Raw genomic sequence first — 18,024 nt, forward strand, 5'->3', positions numbered from 1 at the left:
TAAAATAGCACAATTTAGTGAGTGAATTGTAAAGGGTGATTCTTTTGAGGTTAGGATTTTCATGCATTAGTATTTGACAGATCACGTGGGATTTCAGACATGGTGTCAAAGAGAAAGATGCTCAGTATGCTTTGACATTTCATCATGAATAGACTTACTAACGAGCCACAACGTCGAATTTTCAGTGAATGGGCCCTAGAAAAGTTGGCAGAAAATCCGCTTTTTTATCGACAAATTTTGTTCAGCGATGAGGCTCATTTCTGGTTGAATGGCTACGTAAATAAGCAAAATTGCCGCATTTGGAGTGAAGAGCAACCAGAAGCCGTTCAAGAACTGCCCATGCATCCCGAAAAATGCACTGTTTGGTGTGGTTTGTACGCTGGTGGAATCATTGGACCGTATTTTTTCAAAGATGCTGTTGGACGCAACGTTACGGTGAATGGCGATCGCTATCGTTCGATGCTAACAAACTTTTTGTTGCCAAAAATGGAAGAACTGAACTTGGTTGACATGTGGTTTCAACAAGATGGCGCTACATGCCACACAGCTCGCGATTCTATGGCCATTTTGAGGGAAAACTTCGGAGAACAATTCATCTCAAGAAATGGACCGGTAAGTTGGCCACCAAGATCATGCGATTTGACGCCTTTAGACTATTTTTTGTGGGGCTACGTCAAGTCTAAAGTCTACAGAAATAAGCCAGCAACTATTCCAGCTTTGGAAGACAACATTTCCGAAGAAATTCGGGCTATTCCGGCCGAAATGCTCGAAAAAGTTGCCCAAAATTGGACTTTCCGAATGGACCACCTAAGACGCAGCCGCGGTCAACATTTAAATGAAATTATCTTCAAAAAGTAAATGTCATGGAAATTTTATGCGTTTTTTTTTAAAAAAAAGTTATCAAGCTCTTAACAAATCACCCTTTATATAAGTATATCGTGTAAAGAGCATGCATCAGACTATTGATGGGAATTTGTTGAAAAATTGGAATATGGAGAATATAGCGCTATCTCTAAATCTCAATCGTTACACAGAAAAAACAGTTAGGAAGAATGAACTACCTCGTGCGAAAAATTAATTTGAAAATTTATTGATTTTGATTTTGAAAATTGAACCAAATTGTACACTGAAAAAAAAAATATTTACGTGATATTAAAGATTACGCAATTTACACACTATTAAGGGCAAATTTCTTTAAAATAATGAAGTTTTGATTAAAAGAAAGTATACAATCTTTGCTTCAACATTTTTTTTTTCAAAGGTCAAAATTCTTGGATCCAAGTAAACTTTTTTTGAGTGTACTCTACATATAGAGATTTCCACAAAGCGTTGTTAAAATCAGGAAAATTTAATGTCGCGGTGTAACTTTTAATTACAATTCACGAAACTAATCCATCTCATAGAAGAAGCTCTGGGGGCCATATGAGTGTAAATCGTACGCAAGCTAGATCTAAATCTGCACCGATTTCATTCAAATTTCGCTTAAAGGGTGATACGGTCAAAATTTGGTCAAGGGAAAACGCGTGTAAATTGGTGAAATCGTTTATTTAAAAAATCAAATTAAATTTATTTTTCAAGTTCAATTAGTATAAAATTCAGGAAAAATATTCAGTTAGGCTTTCGCTTTTCCAAATCCGAATTGCCGGGCCTCACGCTTGACACCTGCCATCAGATTTTGTACAGCCACCTTGTCCACCTTCTTCGCCGCAGAAAGCCAGTTTGCCTTGAACTGCTGCTCGTCCTTATCAGGTTTTTTGGTCTTCTTTAGGTTCCGCTTGACAATAGCCCAGTATTTCTCAATTGGGCGGAGCTCTGGCGTGTTGGGAGGGTTCTTGTCCTTGGGAACCACCTGCACGTTGTTGGCGGCGTAACACTCCATGGACTTTTTACCGTAATGGCAAGATGCCAAATCCGGCCAAAACAGTACGGAACAACCGTGTTTCTTCAGGAAAGGCAGCAGACGTATGAAAATGCTGCTTTTCAAACCACAGGTACAGATGGCTTGCCAAACCAGATATTTCTTTGCGAACTTTGACAGTTTTATGTGCTTGAAAATATCTGCTACCTTTCCCCTTCCTTTTGACGTATAAAACTCCTGTCCCGGAAGCTGCTTGTAGTCGGCTTTGACGTAGGTTTCATTACCACGCAGTCAAACTTCGTCAGCATCGTAGTGTACAGCCTCCGGGATCGCGCTTTGGTCGTCGTATTTAGTTCATCATCGCGATTTGGAGTCACTACCTTCTTGTAAGTCGATAGTCCGGCTCGTTTTTTTGGCTCGATGCACGGTTGTGGACGATACACACAGCTTATTTGCGGCATCTCGGGGAGAGAGGTTAGGGTTTCGCTTGAAACTACCGGCAACTCTCTTTGTCGTCTCAGCGGCTTCCGGTTTTCGATTTCCCCCCGATCCAGACTTCCTGGCTGTCGACAAACGTTCCCCAAACACTTTAATTGCATTTGTAACGGTTGATTTGGCAACTTTTAGCGATTTTGCCAGCTTTGCGTGCGAGTAGCTCGGATTTTCGCGATGCGCAGCAAAATTTTGATACGCTGCTCTTGCTTTGACGGCATTTTGACAACTGAAGAGTGAATTCCAAAATCAAAACAGGAGCAACATTCTACACACACACACCTTCAAAATGAGGGATGTTCAGGTTTTTTAAATGCAAAATTGAAAGAAATACGTCAAGTTTATATTGACCATATTTTGACCGTATCACCCTTTACACAGTTAAAATGGCAATTCTACTCTCTTTGCAAAATTTCAAATAAATCGAAGTGCAATTTTGGCCTCAGGGGCCATATAAGTGCATAACGGGCTAAAGATATGTATGAGAGCTATATATAAATCTGAACCGATTTCAACCAAAATTTACATGCATTGCTAGAATATTCATTATATTCCCTGTGCGAAATTTTACGTAGATCGGAGTAAAACTTTGGCCTTTGTGGTCATATGAGTATAAATCGGGCGAACCTACTTCAACCAAATTTGGCACAATTGACTACACTATCACGTGTATATATAGCTATATCTAAATCTGAACCGATTTCTTCCAAAATCAATATGGTTCTATTCTGACACAAAACACATAATTACATTACAAATATCTGTTCACTGACGGGCTCGAATAGGTCGACTAAGGGGAAGCATTATTGCCAAATACATCATCTGTCTATCCTTCTGGGCGTTGCAAACATATGCGCTGTTCCATATGTTTGACTGTATAAATAGTGAAAATCGTGTAGTCACAGTTTATGAAATTCAATTTTCTTGAATGATGAGGCCAATTTCCACCGCATTGGCTATGTTAATTGCAATCTTTGTATGTCTTAGGATCAGAAACCATTGAATTATTGTTGAAAAACATCTCCATCCTCACAGTTTAACTGTTTAGTGCGGTTCATGGTCCGACGGGGTCATTGGACCTTGGTTTTTTGAAAATAAGAATGGATCGGAGTTAGATGGGACTGATGAGAACAATGCTACGAGAAAATTGCACTTTTATGGGAAATGTTTACGGAACGTGTTATCTCTCGAAGTGATGATCGAAATATTCTGGTTGCTGCTCCATTTTTTGAGACCACATTAGGGATAAGATCCACACCAACATCTTTGCTTCCATTTCAAACCTGAAAGATAAAATTCATGAGGCTGTCGAGGACATAGGTCAGCCAATTTGCGATTTAGAGAATAGCTTGAAAAACACATTTTCTTTACTTTTAAAATTTTAAAAGAAAAAGATTCCGTGAATAAATTGAAATTTACACTAACTTTAGTTATATTAAAAGATATACTGTTCGCGTATATTTGTGAGCAAATGTCTGCTATTTTATTTGGCCTCAACTGCTTGAGTAATATAATTTATGTGGGCGTAAACCGCACGATAAAAAAGAAAACTAAAAGTGTTAATTGGAATTAATTCTTGTTTGTTTTTATTTCCTCTTCACTTTGTTAATTGTTTTATTAGCCATTTTGGGTTTGGTTTTGTAACAATGCTCTTTATTTCAAAAAGCTATAAAAAATCTTGCTACTTAATGGGATGTATTCGGTTATTTCTCATATATTATTGTTGAAAAAAATGGCGAAATACTCTGCCAACAATAAAAGTGGTGATGGTGGTACACTTGACTGATTTTGTGTCATGTGTTATCTCCATTAAAGGGTACCATAGCCATTTAATGATTCTATGGCTGTTTTGTATGCAGTTGTTGTAACAAGAATAATGATGATAGAGTTATTTTGTAGAGCTCACATTTAATAATAAAAATGTTAGAGGAATATGTCTATAAATAGTGTTAATGATTATTGACGAGGTTATGTATCGTAATGATAACAAATTATTGAAAAATTTATATATTATATGGGTAAGAGGTGTATAAGGGTTATTTATGAGAGAGAAAACAAACAGAAGTTTAAGAAGCGAAAATCGATTTATTAAAACAATTTGTATATTTCAATACGGAGAGACCAGACGAAATGATGTGGGTAAACTGTGATCTGTGGTCGTATTTCCATACTATTGGCTACCACCAGTTGTCAATCATTTTTATGTGTGCAGCAGTTTTAAGATTTGTTCGTACTACCTATTGATATCGGCAGATGCTTCTGCTTGTTTCAAAATAACATAAAATGTATACATTAAAGAACACTTTTTCTTATGGAAATATCGAAAAAATAAATGATTCGGGATCAGATCCATCTTGGAAACGGGACTGAAAACAAATTAGGGAATTTATTAAATACACTGAGTTTCTGGAATAAAGGAAGTGTATTATAAAAAGAGCTATACGTAAGCTGAACGTAGGAAACCTGGATCCTCTTTTCAATCTACCCTAACATGCGATTGCTACTTCATTTTACAAACTAATTAAATATAATCAATAGTATTCGTTTTAATGTATCCCATTTTTTATACTCCTCCCAAACTTTATGACATAAATGGTTTGTAAGTTTTCATTTTATTTTTTGTTTTACTTTTTGCAAAATAACAAAAACAAAAACACTTTACCACCCTATCAATGTAAAACTGTTGTTAGTCCTACAATGGTTCAGGTCATAAATTTATTTCTGATAGAAAGCCACAAATCATTTTCATTCATAATTATAATTTCATATCGCCATCAGCGATGATTGGGGAAAACAGGCCACGTTTAATTAACACCCTGAATTCTCCGTCATAGCCCACCCTCTACTAGTTTTTTTGCATTATGAAAAATTACGATAATTATGCTATGTGGTGAAGAACTCTTTTTTTCGCTTTAGCTTAAAACATTTTTCTTTCTTTTGTCTTCCTATATTGTATATGCAGCCATTTTGGTGTCGTTTGAAATCTGTTGGTTTATTCAGCTGGAGGCCCATAACAATGTACTCATCGTCATCAGAGTAAAGCTGTTAATTTTTCATAATTATGTTAACAGTTTATATCACCAACTTTATCCACTACACAACATACCAAAAAGAATAAAAAACATAATAATAAAAATGTGGAGGAAGAGCAAGTGTTTATACCAAAAGTAATTGTCTGAAAAAGTCTCTGGAAATCGCGTGATTGTGTTGCGCATACTAAAATTGGCAAAAAAAAAACGAAGGAAAATATAAGTTCCAAAAATATGAAAAAATCCTTTGTAGGGCTACTGTATAGAATGGTTTAACAAACAGGAGTCTTACATATATAGCGTAATATAATAGCAATAGTACCAAGAGAAATTCTTCTTGCAGGAAAAAGTAAATTTAAAGCAAACTTTTGTCTCGAACGAAGTTTTGTTGATTTGAAAGAATCTTCTCTAAAATAAATGTAATAATTTTTATCGATGTCCTGGTCGTTTTTATAGTTTGGATCTGGCGTTGGGCGCCAATTTACGAAAATTATTTTAAGGTAAAAACAAATAATATATATCCAACTTTTCAACTCAGATGACCGTTGTTTTTGAAAACCTATATTGAGAGCCATATTTGTAAATTTATATTTACTTTAATATAGGCAAAGGCTTTGGAAAGCAACCGTTGATAGCAAGAAGAGTTCTTTAAAGAATATTTTGTTTTTGGGTAGAAAATGTCTCCTTGTAAAGAAAAAGTAAACCCAAATTTTTAGCAAACTTATGTCTTAATGGATGTTTTATCGTTTTATATAAAAAATTGGATTCGTCGTTATTAAATTTAATTTTTATAATTCTTTAATATTTTAGTACATTTGCCTATGCCTCGAACGCTTCTCTTTCTATCGATCTGGTGTTGGGCGCCAATATAAGTAATTTTATTTTAAAGTAAAAATTAATCATCCGATCATATTGAAATCTCACTTTCTCTATCATATCCAATATGTACATTTTTGATATCAGCTGATGGTGGTTTTTGAAAACCTATAAATCGAAAATCCTACATAAATACATTGGGCGCCATATTTGAAAATTAACTGTTTAATACTGCAGAAGGCTTTGGAAAGCAATCGTTGAGGGCAAGAGTTCTTGTTTTTCGAAAGATTTTTGTTTTTTTGAAATCTCTTCTTGTAATGGAAAATTAAACCCAAATTTTAAGCAAACGTATGTCTCGAACGATATATAGAGCAAAAGGGGAATCAGTGCAATAAAAGTACCAGACGAATCTCACTATATATATTGGTTTTTAAGCTTTGTGTTGTTGTTGTCTTCCCACTTGAATGTTATTTATATGTAAGTGTATAATGAAAGTCTTTTTGTATTTCCTGTTGTCCTGATACTTGTCGATATACATTTGTTAAAATCTTTAATTATTTGGGAAAAGTTTAATAAAATAAAATCAATAGTCTTAACATAAGCCGCTAGAACTATTTATAATTTGATAAACAATTTTGTGATAAATTATTTATATGTCGTGATTAAAAATATTAATAAATTTTATTGTAGATCTACTCCTGATGAAGCAATTCAACGTAATTGCGAAATATTGGAACTAATAAAAGGAACTAACACATACAAAAAACATCTCAAGCTTGAACAATTATTTTCTATTTAATAAAAAAGAAAGATCAAATAAAATCAAAATTTCTATATATGGCTTGAAAAAATATTCTTTAAAGTAAACCCGGCGTTGGGCGCCGTTTTATATAAAAATCGTATGATACCATGTTGGACACCGATTAGTTTTTATTTGGATTTAATTTTTTACAAGGTTTACAGTATTTTATTACATTTACCTATGCCTCGGACGTTTTTATAGTTTGGGATCTCGTGTCGGGCGCCAATGTAAGGAATTTATTTTGAGGTAAAAACAAATCATCCATATCAATCCGATTATATGAAAATCTCACCGACACAAAAAAAGAAAAAAAAAAACACTTCGAAACAACATTTTAGACAAACGAAATATCCCTTTTATTAAAAAGTATTTTCTTTAAGAGCAAATTTAATTGTCTCCAAATTTTTATATTAGCCTTTAGTAAACAGTTTAGTGGCGTCAAAAACTTGATAAAACTTGGTTTGCCTAAAATTAGTTTTTTTTTTGATATAAGCTGATCGTGGCTTATGGTAACCTCTTTATTAAATCTCTATGATTTAATCAGATTCTTAATCTTCTGTTTTCAAAAGCTCGTGTATATTAATTATTTATTACTTTAATATTGGTGATGATTGTTTTTTAATATTACCTAAACTTTGAAAATGTTCTGGTTTTGATTTGGCATACAATGTAAATTTTTGTTGGCGTCGGGCGCCAATTTAAGGAAATCACGTCATGTCGGTAATTTGAATACCTTAAAAATAATTATTGATTTTTATTGTTGGTTGGAGTTGTAATCATTTGCAAGAATGTTTCTATTATTCAAAAATCTCACTATATAGTAAGATCTGCATTTGGATTCTAGATTTTTGTACATATATGTATTTTTTTGTCATATCATAACAACTCATTTCGCTACCCATTTCGTTACAGCCCATAGAAGTATTTTTTTTTGTGTAATTTATCACAATTATCTTTGTTCAGAGGAGTTAAGTGGATAATATTTAATGAGTCGTAAAGAATTTAATTTAAATAGGGTGCTGTTACTGGATTTTCGGACATCAATGAAAAGAAATGCAAAAACCGAAGAGTGAAAGATGGAGAGAGAACAAAGAAATAAAGAAAAATCATAATATTTGGCAGGATATTTTTTTTTCACAAGTAACAATAACGCATCACCATAGTCAGTCTCTATATAGAGACCATGGATGCATGTACTTATTTTCTTATCTGTTCGGGAAAAATTGGCATATTTCCAGTAAACAAGTCATTAATTAATATTTACAATTTACTTTTCAAGGCATCGTTTACAGTGGACCATCGTCAGTATCCGATAAAACCTCAAACATTTTCTAGAGTGGGAGTGAGATCTGTCCGTAAGAAATGACACCAGTTTTAAGTGTTAAACAAATATTGGAGCCGAACATTTTTTTAAGAAAAACGAAAATCTCCCCACATATTTGTGTCTTCATCCTCAAATATTGACTTAAATAATGTCTGCCTCATGGCGCATTCATCCATCCATTAAGGCTTAAGTACTTGGTGTACGTACTTACCTATCTATAAAACTTTTTTTTTGTCGCAAGCCAAGTAGTATCCGGAGAAGCTAATAAGCTTGACAAACATCCATGGGGACGAGAGTCATTGCGGTTGAGTTGGAGTCCCCTGGAACAGTAAATGTACCGAATTGTTAAACAAACGTTAAATAATTTGCTTTATTTTCCTGTTATCAGCGATACAGCAATTTTTTCAACAAAAAAGAAAACCTTTGCCATGCAATCGAGTACCCAAGACAGGGAACGTCATCCACCGTGTGGGCGATCAATCGTGCATGCAATGCAGACAGTGCGACAAAATTTTTGTCTTTGCTTTTTTCTTGCTTTGCTTCGAAAATCTTGTGAGAGAGATTATATCAAAACTTTTTTAAGAAAAGTTGGTATGTGTGAAAATATTTAGATGGTACTTGAAACTTAAAAGACGGCCATCAACGAAAAAAAAAAACAAGAAACAGAGACCTCGAAATGATAAACTGAGGAGTAATAAATAAAATTTTTTTATAGTGATGACATCATTAGTAGATTTAATGGTGATGATGCCAATAAATGACCATAAATATGAAAGGCTTGAATTATACCAAAAGGCAAAAGTACACTGAAACAACAGTTTTTTCTTCACAGAAATGAAATATTTGCAATTTGAATTTTTGATTTGTATTTAAAGATTTTTTTTGAAAAATGCACACAAAAAAATAATTTTTGGATTCAATCACGAAATTAATTGAACCAAATAATTCTTAATTGAAATGTCTTCAATCACGGAAATGATAGTATCAAACATCGAAATCAAGTGAAAAAATAATTGATCAAATTAAACAATTAATTGATACTATTAATTTATGTAATTGGTTTTTGTTTTAATTAAAAAAAAAATGTTGTCTCAATTAAATTTTTAATTAATATTTTTAAAAAGTTCAATTACAATTTTAATTGGAAATATTTTGGTGAACATTTTTTAAAATTTTAATCGAGCCAATTAAACAATTAATTGAAAGTCTCAAAAAAAATTATAGTTTAATAAAGTATATTTGTAATTTCTAATTATTTCTATGTTTGATACTCTCATTTTTATGACTGAAGCAATTTCAGTTAAATTATTGTTTTTTTGGTTTAAAAAATTTCTTTATCACCATAAGCAAGCGCAAAAATTTAATCATCACCAAAGTAAATGTACAGGGTTCTTTATTTCTAATTATTTCTGTGATTAATACTATCATTTTCATGATTCAGGAAATTTCTAATGAAAAATTACTTGGATCAATTAAGGCCGTAATTGAATCAAAAAAATTTTTTTTGTATAAAAAATTCTCTTATTGCAACAAGCAAATTACATTTGGCCGATAGAAATACTATTTTGGTAACACCAAACAATAAAAGATTTAAAGATGAAAACAGGGAACATGGTCTCCCTGATCATATAATACATAGTCTGAAATGCAATCATTCAATAATAAAATATTTTTTTGATGTTCTAGAGCTAATTAAATTCTTATTGACACAATAGTTTTTCTTAGCCAAAATACATATTTTCACCAAGACAGAATACATGACTTTGCTACATTGAAATGATTTAAATAAACGTCAAATTGCTGTATTCATGGCAGCAATTTGACGTATATTTAAATTTATTAAAATTTTTGTTTTCTTTGCATATATAAAGTATTATATTTGGGAGATAGTTTGTTTTTACTATTAATTCAATCCGACTTTTTACGAATAAAGCAATAAAGACTAATGTGTTGTCCCTACATCCTTTCCGATCACTCTTATATGCCCTATCAAACATTTCACACTTTAATTGATAAGTATCATCCAGGAAATATGCTTTCGTACAAATTACAAGGAAAACAAGGTAACTTCCCCAATCCGGAGGAAATAAGCTTAACAAGGATCTCAACAAAAAAACAAAAAATAAGAATAATAGCTCTATACAAAAGAAGCTCTATAAAATCACAACAAAACGAGCGTTAAGGTTAAAGTAGTCATTAAAATAAATATCAACACCTCAATATTTACCAAAGAAGAGAGATAAAAAAGAGAAAAAAATAAAACCAGTAAACAGTAAAGAAAAATCAAAAAATCAAATGCCATAAGGGACCACATTGCAGTTTTCTGTAAAACTGGAAAAAGAAAGAAAAAACAACAGGAACTCCCTACAGGATATATAACCTAAGACCTTTATCCTCGTGTTTAACGTTTATAATGTTTGTTTGTCTTTGTTAAACTAGCGTGTTGCCTCTTAAACTTTTTCTATCTTCAATGAATTACTCCCCAACTTTACTCAAGGCTATAGAGTATTCTCCCTCTCATTCTCTCTAACTCTACGTTGGATTCTTCTTGTCGACTTTTTATGACCTTAAGGAGTAATTTTAGTTTGGTGATGTGGAAACTAATGTAACGTGCCATGTCTGCCTAAATAACTGCATCATAGAATGGGCTGAGACAAATAAGAGGAACTACTTTCCTCTCTCCCCCTCTTTCTCTCTTACTTCTTGTCTTGTTTAAGGAATCCTTGGGCACAACTTGTGTTCTTGTTTGTCCTGCTTATAAGGATAATCTAAAGGAAACAATTCACATATATCAAATAAGGATAAGCGCAATGCAGTAAAAACAACAAACTACCTCCTACTACAGCAACTACATCAACATGTTCGATGGTGATGATGGGGCCCCTTAAAGTATGCAAAGAAATGTGAGTTTAGATATTAAATAAATTCTGATAGGTTATAATAGGAGACATGAGACATACTTATAGTTAGAAAAAATACAAGGTTTTGGAGAAAAGAAAAGCAAAAAATATATAAACTAACAAAAATTTCCATAAAAAATAAAATATTGTCAAAATTTTTTATAGAAATAAAATTTTGACAAAATTTTCTATAGAAATAAAATTTTGACAAAATTTTCTATACAAATACAATTTTGACAAAATTTTTTATAGAAATAAAATGTTGACAAAAATTTCTATAAAAAATAAAATATTAATAAAATTTTCTAGAAATAATATTTTGACAAAATTTTCTATAGAAATACAATTTTGACAAAATTTTCTATAGAAATAAATTTTTGACAAAATTTTCTATAGAAATAACATCTTCAAAAAATTTTCTATAGAAATAAAATTTTGACAAACTTTTCTATAGAAATAAAATTTTGACAAAATTTTCTATAGAAATAAAATGTTGACAAAAATTTCTATAAAAAATAAAATATTGATAAAATTTTCTAGAAATAAAATTTTGACAAAATTTCCTATAGAAATACATTTTTGACCAAATTTTTTATACAAATAACATTTTCAAAAAATTTTATATAAAAATAAAATTTTGAAAAAAGAAATTTAAAGAAATAAAATCTTGACAAAATTTCTGTAGTAATAAAAGTTTGAGTAAATTTTATAGGACAAAATTTCCTATAAAAATCAAATTTTAACAAAATTTTGCCACAAAATTTTCTATAGAAATAAAATATTGACAAAATTTTCTATAGAAATAAAATATTGACAAAATTTTCTATAGAAATGAAATTTTACAAAATTTTCCATAAAAATAAAATTTTAACAAAACATTCCATAGAAATAAAATTTTGACAAATTTTTTTAAGAAATAAAATTGTGATAAAATTTTCTATACAAATTACATATTGACAACTTTTTTTAGATATACAATTTTGACAAAATTTTCCATAGAAATAAAATATTGACAAAATTTTCTATAGAAATAAAATATTGACAAAATTTTCTATAAAAATAAAATATTGACAAAATTTTATTTTTCTATAGAAAAAAATATAACATATTCTATACAAATAAAATTTTGACAAAACTTTTTATAGAAATAAAATTTTTACAAAATTTTCAGTAGAAATAAAATATTGAAAAAATCTCCTTTAAAAAAATTTATAAGATTTTCTATAAAATAAAATTTTGACAAAATTTTTTATAGAAATAAAATTTAGACAAAATTTTCTATAAAAATAAAATGTTGCCAAATTTTTGCATAGAAATAAAATGTTGACAAAATTTTCTATAGTAATATAGTTTTGGCAAAATGTGTAAATCAGTTTTATAGAAACAAAATGTTGACAAAATTTTCCATAGAAATGAAATATTAACAAAATTTTCCACACACATGAAATGTTGACAAAATTTTCTATAGAAATGAAATTTTGACAAATTTTCTATAAAAATAAAATTTAAAACCATTCCATATAAATAAAATGTTGACAAAATTTTCTATAGAAATGAAATTTTAACAAAATTTTATATAGAAATAAAATTTTGACAAAATTTTTTAAGAAATAAAACTTTGATAACATTTTCTATACAAATTACATTTTGACAATTTTTTTTTTAAATAAAATTTTACAATTTTGGGATTATTCATTTGGCTTGAGGTCATGGTTTAATGAAAAATGCTGTTGTTATTGTTTTTCATTACTGTATTATTGAAATGTTGCTATTTTGTTGTAATTAGATATAAGGCTTGGAAGAGCTTAAACTCTTTAATTCTGGAAAATGATATGGCAAATATTTTCATATGTGCGTTTCTCTTTTTTCTCGTTCCAGTATTAATACAACGATACCTTTGGATTTCCAAGGACCCAATTGCCAAACTCTTGTAAGAAAGGATCCCCTATAGAGGTTATCGAAAAGTCAGCCATACAACGATTCTTAGCTGTTAGGCATAGTCTTAACGGATCATCTAATACTGCTAAGCAAAATTGTTTAAAATAACTGTGACCTAATGACTATGGCAGAAGGTACTGACCCTATGGGGCATCATGCAGCATCCCATCACCACCACCATCAGCAGCAGCAGCATCATCATCACCATCATTATCAGCATGAGCATACATTGGCCCAACCACCATCCCATCATTATGCACCCTATACCCATTTGCCCTATGGTCTGCCACATAATCTACCGCTAGCCTTGAGTTTGCAACAACAGGCTGCAGCGGCGGCAGCAGCTGCTGCAGCAGCAGCAACTCTTAGCAGCGAAAGTAATAATAACAGTGGCAATCCAAACAACAACAACAAGGATAGTCATAATAACCCCAACACCAATGAGGTTGCCAATAGCAATAGCTCCTCTGGTATGCCCTGGAAACAAAGGAAACGGAAACGTCTCTCTGCTGTTTTGGATAAACTGCACCATCACAATAGTAGTAGTAGTAGCAACAATAATAGTGCTAATATCAATCATAGCATGGATCTCGATAATGAATACCAGGATCTAATCGATAAAGATGATCTGAAGAAAGAGGCTAATAATAATAATGAGGAGGGGGAGGAGGACGTGAAAATGTCTCCCCGGGAAAGGTCAAGTTGTAGTGGTGACGAATTAGAACCAGAATCGGCTGAGGATATGTCTGTGGGGGGAGAAGAAGAAAGACCTGCTGATGATGATAGTCCTAGGGTTAGTATCAGTCCACTCGATCATCATGGTGATAATAATAATAGTTGTCACAACAACAACAACAAGAGTAAGAGTAATATTAACAACAACAACAACATTGAGGTTGATATGGATGCCTCGTCCTTACCTGCAGCTAAGTACATTAAAACCGAAAACGATGCACAAAATCCCCTCACCGTGGATATCAAGACTGAGCCACCACATATGACCAATAGTCCCTATGACCGTTATTTCCCTATACCATCCCCCCTATTCGGCTACTACTTGCACACCAAATATCTCAATGAAGTATTTCGAAGGAGACAGGATCTCCATACCTCGCCCATGCAACATACACCCTCGTCGATAGCTTCATCACAAATGGATGAGACCTCGCCGTCGTCTAAGGAACTGAAGGAGTATTGCAGTAAAATGGAAAGATCTCATCAGACACCTGCCGAATACTTGCCCGTTTCGAATTTGTCGCCTCCTCATAGTGTGACCATGGCTTTGCCATCACCGCCACGAAGTGAGACATCAATAAGTGAAACGACAACGGCCAATACTTCCGATCCAGCCATCATGCCTCCACCCCAAGAGAGACCATTGGATTTGTCGGTACGTAGTGGTGCTAATACACCCACCGGAGAGATAATGACCACAGGTGGTAGTGGAGGAGGAGGAGGTAATGCCAAGAAGTACAAATCGCCTTCCCCCTTGCCGGCCACTACCATGATGTTGCCACCCAGTCAACAACCGATCTCAGCCTCGCTATCTCCATGTGGATCAGCGACCCTCAATAGTAGCAGTGGGTCCAACACCAGTGGGACCTCGAATCCTCCAACGGTTTCATCGGCACCTGTTTCACCCTATGGCTTAAGTCATGCTGCTGCAGCCCATGCTGCTGCTGCAGCGGCCGCAGCAGCCATGATTAAAATGGAAATGCCCATACATCCTTTGCATCATCATGCTCACAATTCGACTGTCGGTGTGCCAGTTATCAAAGGTGATGTGGCTTCGCCCACAACCAAGGAATCCGTAGCTTGGCGTTATAATCTTGATGTCTCACCTGTGGTCGAAGAAATGCCTCCAGGATCGGATGTGGCCTATGTATGCCCGGTTTGTGGGCAAATGTTCTCACTACATGATCGTCTGGCCAAACATATGGCTTCCCGCCATAAATCTCGCAATCCCTCCAATGACATTGCCAAAGCCTATTCGTGTGAAGTGTGCAATCGATCCTTCGCACGCTCCGATATGTTGACGCGTCACATGCGTTTACACACAGGCGTCAAGCCATACACCTGTAAAGTTTGCGGACAAGTTTTCTCACGCTCCGATCATCTATCGACGCATCAACGCACCCACACAGGCGAAAAACCCTACAAATGCCCCCAATGCCCATACGCCGCTTGCCGAAGAGATATGATCACCCGTCACATGCGTACCCACACCCGCTACGAATCACAACAACAGAGACAAAGCGGCACCTCTGGTCTTGGGGGTCATCTGGGCTCCGAGAATAACAAGTCCACAATACCTCTACTAGCCGATATGAAAATGAATATTCCCATGATGCTGAAAAACGAAGATTACACGCGGACATCGCCCTTGAATAACAGCATTGGTGCATCTCTGCCCATAGTGGTGAAGACGGAGAGTGCCTAGTTGAGGGCCCATGGTCTGTGGTATGTTAACACAGAAAGCTTTCGTTTTCAAGAAAGCTTCTATGCATGCAAATGATATTAGTAGAGAACACAGAGAGCAAAACAAGATAAGAGATTTTAGTTAAGAAATGTAATTATTTTTTTTTATTATTTTCATTATCATTATATTTAAGAATATTTTTAATATTAAAAATCGTTTTATTTTGTTTTTTAAAACAGCAGCACAAACTTGCCACAATTGATAGGAAGAAGCAACACTTATAACTAGAAGAAAAAAATGAAAAAGTAGCTTATTACAATAGAATGATTTAGGGATATATAGCTATTTTTTTTTTAATATTTTATGTTTAGTAACAACAAAAAAAAACGAAACATTAGAAAGACACAACTAATCGATAATCTCTCTGCCAAGACTGAGTTTAAGTTTAAAGGAATATAGAAAAGAAAAAATCCTACTCTTATGCTACCACTACTAATCCTCAGAACTAAATGCTCAAATTTAAAAACTAAAAACACAAATTAGAAAATATTCTAAATAATGGTGTTTCCCTGTTTTATGGGGAAATCTAAAGAAAATCTAAAATCTTTTCGTCGTGATGAGCTTTTTGAAAAAATTACGAAATTTTTGTCTGAACAATTAAAATTAAATTAAATTAAATTAAAAATTATCTAAGTAGTATGTAAAGCTCTCTCAATAAGAGATCACGATGTTGGGAAACTTTTCTACGTGTTACACCTAATTAAAAATATTAGTTCAAATGACAAATATCTTGTTAATATTCAACAAAACCACAAACGAAATCAACAAGATAAACATGATATAGTATTAAATTAAAAAAAAAAAAAACAACAACAACAAACACCTACTAAAGCATTTGTTAGTTATAATTATTATTAAGTTTTAAAGTTAGTTTTACTTTTAATTTTAATCCAATTTTGTTAATTTTCCTAAGTTCGAGCCTCCACGCAAAACAAACAAACCAACCAACCATTTTATGAACAAAATAATTTTATTGTAGTATACATTTTTCATTCGCATAATTAAAATACAGCAAAAATTATTTATTTATTACTTTTAAGATTAGAATTAAAAGGCCAACAAACCAAGAATTCTCCCTAGGGCTAAAAATTAATTAATATTTTCCCATATAATTTTTATTTTCATGTGAAAATTTTTCAAAAAAAAAAAAATATATATATATATTGTTCTGAAATTTAAAATCTATTTTAAATCGATTATAATTTTTGTTTTTTTGTTTTCTCAATATTTTTTTGTTTTTTATGATTTTCTTTTAAGTTTTGATTTCATTAAATGAATTAAATTTCTTAATTTTTAGTTTGTTTTTAAAATTTTTAGAAAATTTTTTATTTAAAAAAAAAAAATCAATTCCCTTCGTTACCCATTCCATGCAATTCTTAGTTTTTCCCCTAAAGGACAATTGTTATTATTCCATTTTTTTACGAGAAAAATTTTTTGAACTTTACTTTTATGTAGTTTTTAGACAAAAAAAAAACTGTTAATGTTACTAACCTAAAACGGGATTCCATTGGAGTTTATGTTAATCCTAGATCCACCTGTTACTCTTAGAATTGATTTCTATTAAAAAAAAAACAAAGCTGTTCTTTATGCTCATCCTTTGTCATGCTAAATGTTAAGTTTTATTCCTTTTCTTCTACACTCTGTATCCTTCCTATTATATTATTATTGTCATATAGTTTTAAGCTGTTATTTATTAAAAACAAACGCATTCACTTTTTTCACTTTTTTTGGTACTGTTCTAAAAGAAATTTTTCATCATGACATTTGTTTAAGTTTTTCACTCGTTTTCATTATTGTCAAATGAAGCATCATTTTAGTTTTAATTATTTATACTAATTGGTTATGATTAGTTTGTAATCTTTTTTATATATATTTTTTTATTAATGTCAAAGAAAAAAAAAATAAAGAAAGCAAAATATAAATTGCAAAAATATGAAATTTGCATTTCAAAAAAGTAAAGCTTTTGTGTTTTTATTATTTTATTTTTAATTTTTTTGATACATTTTTTTTGCAAATGTCATTTTAGTTTTTTCCAAACAAAAGTTCCTTCTTTATGTGAACAAAAACAATCTAAATTTCTGATATTTCCATAAAGAACTGCTAAATATATGAGAAAAAAACATTGCATTCTCCCTAGGGGAAAATTTTAGACCAAAGAATATTGTGTGAGAATTTCTTTTCGCCATAATAAAATTTCATTTGAAGAAAAGTATGTCATTCATCATAGAATGGTGATGGAGATGTAATAAGTTTGTCATTCCATTTTTAACACATCGAAATATCTATTTTTGAGTATATAATACATATAGACCCAGCAAAAATTGGAAGTTGTTCTAAAGATACATTTTTAAAAGCGCCAAGTTTGCACCACTTTCGACAAAAAGTT

The 18,024-nt window shown here is 32.0% G+C and overlaps 1 protein-coding gene across 1 annotated transcript in view; it reads left to right on the top strand.

Moving 5' to 3' along the window:
• Positions 1 to 17,510, top strand: part of klu (zinc finger protein klumpfuss) — a 141,319-nt gene extending 123,809 nt beyond the window's left edge. The window contains exon 3 of the mRNA XM_075305284.1: positions 13,100 to 17,510. Within this exon, the coding sequence (XP_075161399.1) occupies positions 13,278 to 15,599 (2,322 nt within the window). The 5' untranslated portion in view covers positions 13,100 to 13,277 and the 3' untranslated portion in view covers positions 15,600 to 17,510. The remainder of the gene's footprint in view (positions 1 to 13,099) is intronic.
• The last annotated feature ends 514 nt before the right edge of the window (positions 17,511 to 18,024 follow it).

This window comes from Haematobia irritans, chromosome 4, assembly GCF_050003625.1.
Source record: "Haematobia irritans isolate KBUSLIRL chromosome 4, ASM5000362v1, whole genome shotgun sequence".
Taxonomy (NCBI): domain Eukaryota; kingdom Metazoa; phylum Arthropoda; class Insecta; order Diptera; family Muscidae; genus Haematobia; species Haematobia irritans.